Genomic DNA, 7,224 nt, shown 5'->3' with positions numbered 1-7,224 from the left:
GGTTATTGGTGGAATTAAGAGGTCTGAACTGGGTCATGCTCCATCTGTATACTGCAGTTCTGACCTATAATACCGTGCAGCGTTGTGGTCTAATTTACGGAACTATGAAAAATCCAGTTACTGCTCAACGATTTTTACGACATTTTAAATACTGGATAGTCCAAAATATCTAAGGTAATTGAATTCTACCACCGTAGCGCAGAGGGTAGCATATGCGCCTATGACGCTGAACGCCTTGGTTCGAATCCTGGCGAGAATATCAGAAAATTTTTCAGCGGTAGCTGTCCCCTCCTAATGCTGGAGACATTTGTGAGGTACTTTACCATATAAAAACCTCCCCCAAAGAGGTGTCGCTCTGCGGCAAGCCGTTCGGACTCGGCTGTAAAAACGGAGGTCTTTTATCATTGAGCTTAAAATTGAATCGGACAGCACTCATTGATATGTGAGAAGCTTCCCCTTAATGGAATGATTAGGGCAAATTTGCTTTTGCAATTAAATTCTACAGTCAATGCCTTTAGGCTATTCACTGGTTGATATGAGTTTTTACCAACAAGTTCAGACAAAAAAAAACTGTAACAACATCTGAAATGGTTTGACGTGTGTAGGTTCGAATTCATCGCGATCTACACCTTAATGGCATTCGTATCGCTAAAGATCTGAAATAGCGCGTGAAAGGATGCAACATATATTGAAAATAGAGCTCAAGGATAGACAAATAGCTGCAACCACTATTGTTAGGTAGAAGAGATTTTTCTTTTGTCATGCAGTATCCTTGATACTATAACCTATATCTCAAGCAATATGGATGAAACATAATCCGAGCCTCTATATGATAAAAAAAGTTATTGTACCAATATACCAGATAGGGCTCAGGCATCTAACAAGAGGCATCTTGACCACCTAGCGCCGTGAAATTGCACATGATCTCGTCAACATCTCTGCTCTAGCGAAGCAACATTTCAAAGAGTTACCTCTACTCGTTCCCGAACGGCAGTTTTTTTTATTAATCTTTTAATATCCTTCAACATAGGATGGGGGTATACTAACTTCGTCATTCCATTTATAATACATCGAAATATTGGTCTTAGACCCCATACAATATATATATTCTTGATTTCCATGACATTTTGAGTTAAACTGCCTGTCTGTGGAAAGCACGCTTACTTTCCTAGTAATAAAGCTAGGCGATGGAAATTTTGCACAATTACTTCCTATTTTGCTAGGTCGGTTGGGATTGTAAATTGGCCATATCGGCCCATATTTTGAGTTAGCTCCCGTGTAAACCGATCTCCTGACAATACTTCTTGAGCCTGTATAGGTCGCAAAACTTTGGCTGGCGATTTGGCTGAAATTTTGAACATTTACTTTATCTATGCCCTCTAACATACGTGCCAAGTATCGGTTTAAAAACTGATATAGCTCCCATATAAACTGATCTCCCGAATAAACTTCTTGAGCCCTTATAGGTCACAGTTTTAGTATGATTTAGCTAAAATTTTGCACAGTGGCTTGTAACATACGTGCCAAGTATGGTCCGAGTCGGTCAAAATCCTGACATAGCTCCCATATAAACCGATCTTCCAATTTTACTTCTTGAGCCTCTATAAGGCTCAATTTTTACCAGATTTGGTTGAAATTTTTAACATGGCATCTACTATGGTCTCCAACATCCAACCAAGTATGACTCGAATCAGTTCATAACATGATAAAGCTCCAATTGCGTAGTAGTTCATCCATTATGCTTTGTGTGGCTGTAAAGAGATACCGGGCCAAGAACATGACAAATGCCATTCTTAGTAGAGGGTGTATAAAATTCGGTCCGGCCAAACCTAGCACGCTTTTCATATTTTTATTCGATTCTATCCCACTGAGCAACGATTGACTTTAATGTCTTCACAAACAGCTGTTAAATCTTTGGAGATCTTATTTCCAAATTGAAAAGATGACGAACGAAGATGTTTAAAAGAGATGGTTTAAAATTCTACTTATGTGGAATGCGAATGAGAGTGCGGTTCTAGTCTGGTATCATATCCGTACCGTGCATTTACAAAGGATATGTTCAAACGTCTTATCGTCTTCCCGTTAGGTCCTACACTCGCTGTTACTTGCCTTACCTATTCTACATAACTGCACCCTCAATCCTATGCGACCCATAATGATACCGCAAGCCTCCTTCCTGCTTCTTCTCAGTAATAGTCTCGTATTCTTACGATCCAGATCCCCCATAATTTTTGTCATAGGTTTTGTCGTTCTACCAACCATTTCACTGTTGCACAATGCAACATATGCGCATTCGTTGCCCAAGCCTTTAACGCGGACAGCGTTGCCTCGATAGGCTTCGCATTTACAAAGTTTAATGATGACAGTCTTCTGTCCCCATCTACCTTCGGTTCTAATTTTCAAATCCAACCAGATATACATATGTTTTATCAGTAAAATTATGGTCGAATGTCTCAGTGAGTGTCTGACTGATCGAACTATTCTTCTATATAGCTGCCTCCTATTGGCAGACAACTTGTTTCCTTGCTTCCACTTTGGTTGTTGAACCACGATTGTCGGTCAATTTTCAAGGTTCACCTAACCATTTTCGTAAAAAAAAATTGTTTAATGTGAATTTTTCCCGATATTATCTCTCTGTTCACAGTCTATCTTTTCAAATCACTAGAAACCTCATACTTTTTTTGGCGCATATTTTGCCTAGCTGTCCAAAATAACTGGTTTGATGTGTCGATGGAAAACGTAGTAAATTTTTATAAGATGTCTTGGTACCTTTGAAAATTAATCCAAAATTAAATAATAATTGAATAAAAAAAAATATTTTAAAATATCTCTTACCAGTAATTTTTAACGGTTTGGTCTTTCTAACGTTAGGGTATGAGTCTGTTTACTAATTTCTAGAAATGTCACTAAATGCAAAAAGTCTTGGGCTTACCAACGATCCAGCATCGACCGCTTACAATTCGGCATCGACCGCTTACAATCCGGCATCGATAGCTTACATACTTGAGCGAACTTGTTCTAAGCCCATAATGATGATAAATAATATGGCTAAACCCGTTAGCGGTTGCTAAACTATTCATGGGTAACCCTATAAATATTATGACAAAGTTTCTGTTTGGTGATAATTTCTGATGTAGTCACAATATTTGGCCAAATCGATAATGTACTCGATAATGTATATTTATATTCTGTCACAATGTAACTCTCAAGTTCAAAGGTACTTAAAACGCCACGTTAAAGGCGAAATTTGTAGTCAGACATTTTTCCGTCTTTTAGCACAAACTATTTGTTTGATAAGCGACATCTTTCGTTTTTTCTGTCTCTATTCACCTATACCCTTTCTCTTTATCTTTCTTTCAATCTCTATCTGCTTAGCTCTCATTGTAAAACTAGTACCATTAAAAGTTTTGTAAAGCTATGTTCGGCTAACAGGGGACTAAGGAGTGTTGTTTAACTTGGGTATATTCATTAAACATTAAGAATATCTTTCTTGATTTTGTTAATTTTTTAGGTCTACCCAAGTTTTTGAATACAGCCTTTAAGGATGTACTTTGTAAAATAATTAATTCTGATGTTATTGTTTGATACATCTTCATATGAGATACACAACAGTATCTTAAAAATTAACTCAAAACTTAATGAATATTAAGTTAATAGCCATATTAGTTAAAGGGTCTTAATTTTCAGTCTAATATTTTTCGTTTTTCACACGAACTACTTGTTCAGCTTCAACTTCTAGATCTTTCGATTTATTTCTGCCTCGATTTAGCAACACCCTGCTCTTTCTCTCTCTCTCTCTCTCTTTCACTCTCTTTCTCATTCCGTTTCTCTCTCAATGTTAGACTTTTGCTCACCGAAATCGTAAACATTTGCTTGTCACATTAAAAGTTCTCTTAATCATTGTTCGGCTACAGGGGGGGGGCTTAGGGGCTTAGGGTATTGTTTTGCTCAACATGGAAATTTCAAGAAGCACTGAGTATAGCTTTCCTGATTTTTGTGTTTTTTCTTCTTTTTCGGTAAGACATGCATTTTTTGTACGAATAATAAGTAAAAAAAAATAATTAAATACATATAGATTTGAGTGCTTGTAGGTGTAGTGTATGTGTTTGTTTGCATATGTTTGCATGTGTGTGGATGGATAACTGTTAAATGGAGGAATGCCTCTGCTTTGTTTGTGAAAGTCAATGCTTACATTAAAAGATTTATCGTTCAACTAGGAAACTAAACACTTTTCTGTTTTCAAGTCACTTTTTCCAATTGCTAGTAGAATCTTTTAATGCAAACATCTTTTTTTCATTTTCTTGTTTTCTGTTTCTTTTCTATCTTTTTGGTAATGATGAGAATATTAAATGAACTTAAGGATAACCCGCCCATTTAATTTTTTTAAAATGTTTTTGTGTTTGTTGTGTGTTTCTTTAGCTAATTAAAAATAGATTTCTTGCATAGAGATTTAATAGAATGATGATCATCCCCGGTTATAATTACACGTTTTTGTTTTCAATTCACTTTACACAGTCTGGTTCTGAGGAGAGAAGAGTGGTGTTGCTTGTCATTGGTTTGTCAAGGCACTCCTTGGGTGTGTTGCCTGGCGCCTAGGACAATCCTCACAGGCCATGATCGTTCGTATTGAGAAAACTTCGACACACACGACTCACTTCGGGATTATTGTGATTGATCAATTGCATGTAGATCTGTTTGTGTAACTGCAACTCATTGGTCATCTCCTGCAGCTGCCGCAGCAAGGTATCCTTTTCCTTGAGCAGGGTTTTGACGCGTTCCTCGACTTCGCGTGAACGCACTTTGGCCTTCTCGCGGGACTTGCGTACCGCTATGTTGTTGCGCTCACGACGACGCCGATACTCGTCGGTGCCCTTATCCACATGCTTGAGGGAGTTTTTACGCTGGGCATGCATTTGTTTGGAGTGATGCTTCAGTAGGTGGGCGCCAGCAGCTAGATGAGGCAAATTAACGGCAGAATGATGAGCCAACACATTGGCTGAGGTAAGAGTATTGAAGTTTGAATTTTGTGATGAGGAATTACTGGAATTGCCACCATTACCATTGAGGCCATTCTGATAGGGATTGTAGAGACCATTTGCCGAGCCATTGCTGATGAAGGCAGCTGCGGCATTGTTGACCACATTGTTCTCCTGCAAGTGGCGGCGATAATCGGGATCAATGGGCTCCTCCTTGATGGTGGAGGTATCTGAGCCCACCGAGGAATTTTCATCACTGGAATTATTGCTGTAGGCGGCGCTGGAGTGCACTGCCTGAGGCATGTAGGCCAAGGGATTGCGGCCATACTGATGTTGCTGCGTGCGCAATGATTGCTGCTGCAGCTGATGTTGTTGCAAGACCTTGGCGGCCGCCGTAACCATGCCATTGGGTGGCAGGGTGGCCGACAAAACGCCGGGTGAGGTAACCATATCACTGAATATGCCCAAGGTCTCCTGATCGCGGAATTGATCATCGATCAGGTGTTGCAAGTCCAATGAGATCTCCTGAGCGGTCAATTCATCCAGATCGGATTGTACGCACTGCTGCAACATTTGCTTTTGCAGCAAATTTACATTGTTGACATTGGCGTTAAGGGCCGACCCATTGTTGTTGTTATTGTTCATGGCTGCAGCATGTTGCATTTGATGCATGGCATGCTGTTTCACCACCAAGCCTGGTCCCAGACCATTGCCATTCTGTTGGGCATTGGGTTGTTGTGTGTTGTTGTTGTTGGCATCATTCTGCTGTTGCTGTTGGCCATTGTTCTGTGCCCCCGATGACATGGCCGTTAGGGTGATCTGGCCTATAATTGTCTGCTGGGGCGGCGGCTGTTTCTTCAGATCGAGTTGTGTTAGGGTCTGCACGGTATCGTACATTTGTGGTGATTCCATGTTGAGCATTTTAAGTTGAGCAAATGAAGGTAAAATTTTGACGGTTTTAAAGTTGTTGAGTAGTTTGAGCTTGAGTAGTTGATTGCTGCTAAGGTTGTTTATAGTGTTTCCAGGATATGGGGTTATTTCATCTATTCAGCGAAGGGAAAGTGAAAATGTACACTTAAACCATTTTAAGGCCTCATCGGTGGGATTTGTGAGGCCGAAATTCAAATGTTCTCATGAAATTTTGCTTAGTTAATCCAAAGAGTTTTAGAAAATATTCAAATATTTGTTTTGTGGTAATCCCTGGTGTATCCTTTTTGATGTTTTATAGGTTTGTAATTTTTGCTTGATTTTTATTAATCCTTGAGCTAGGGAAGCTATGCTTTCTATGAGGCTTCGGGCGTGTTGTATCCTTTTGGGGGCAGTGGGATTTTAAATGTTCATGTCTTTTCTTTAGTATTCTGTTTTGCACTGCACTTGTACTATTAAATGTGTGTTTTTCTTTTTTTAAAGTTTCTTAAGAAAACTGAAATACTAAAAAAAAATATTTTTGATAAAACAAAAAAGTAGTTAAGAGTTAAAAATAAGGTGTAGTTTTTATAGTCTCTTTTCCTTCTTTCACTTTTTCCTTTTTTAGTGAAAATATTTTTAATTTATTTTTAAATTTGTTTACAGTTCATCATGGTTGTTTATATAAACTTCACTCAAAGCACAAGAAATTTTCAAAGTCCTTTAATTAGATTTTTTTTTTAATTCACAAAAACTTTTTCACAAAGTTGATTTTTCTAAATAGTCTTTTTATAATTCGATATGCTGCTTTTATATATCGCAAAAAATTAGTTTTTTATCTGTTCTAATTTCATTAAATTTTTTTTTAAATTAATTTTTATAATAAGAGGTAACAATTCTTTGGATTAGTTTGAATCTCAGCTCACTTTTCAATTCCGTATCCTTATTGGCCGTATGTTTGTATACAAAAATCACTTAAGTTTTTTTTTATACTTTTTAATAATATATTTGTTCTTTTTCTTATATTTAATTTCATTTATATTTTTGTTTTTTTTTTTTTTTTTGCTCACTGTATTTTTTCAAAATATCTGTTTTTCCAAAATTTAAGAAAAAATGTGTTTTTTTTTCGTATTTTTTTTATTTGTTTGTATTTAAGACCGCATTAATATTTGCCGTGCATTTGAATTTGCTTTGTTGCAAGAGTATGTATCACCGTTGTGTCTGTCTGTCTCAATGCGACTGAAGTGTTTCACAAGTGATGCAACAGATTTTATATTATTTCGTCTTTTTCTTATGTGTGATTGTAAGTTTTTTCCTTCTTCTTCTTCTTCTACTACTACGG

General features: G+C 37.4%; 1 protein-coding gene across 1 annotated transcript; it reads right to left on the bottom strand.

The window, feature by feature from the left end:
- Positions 1 to 3,953: 3,953 nt before the first annotated feature.
- Positions 3,954 to 6,907, bottom strand: LOC106095746 (CCAAT/enhancer-binding protein). The gene is made up of 2 exons (XM_013263075.2): positions 6,809 to 6,907; positions 3,954 to 6,407 (listed from the first exon to the last, which is right to left on the bottom strand). Exon 2 carries the CDS (start codon positions 5,895 to 5,897, stop codon positions 4,605 to 4,607), a length of 1,293 nt encoding a protein of 430 aa, XP_013118529.1. The 5' UTR covers positions 5,898 to 6,407; positions 6,809 to 6,907; the 3' UTR covers positions 3,954 to 4,604.
- Between the last annotated feature and the right edge of the window lie 317 nt (positions 6,908 to 7,224).

This window comes from Stomoxys calcitrans, chromosome 5 (assembly GCF_963082655.1).
Source record: "Stomoxys calcitrans chromosome 5, idStoCalc2.1, whole genome shotgun sequence".
Classification (NCBI taxonomy): domain Eukaryota; kingdom Metazoa; phylum Arthropoda; class Insecta; order Diptera; family Muscidae; genus Stomoxys; species Stomoxys calcitrans.
This window is presented reverse-complemented; position numbering and strand designations above follow the sequence as displayed.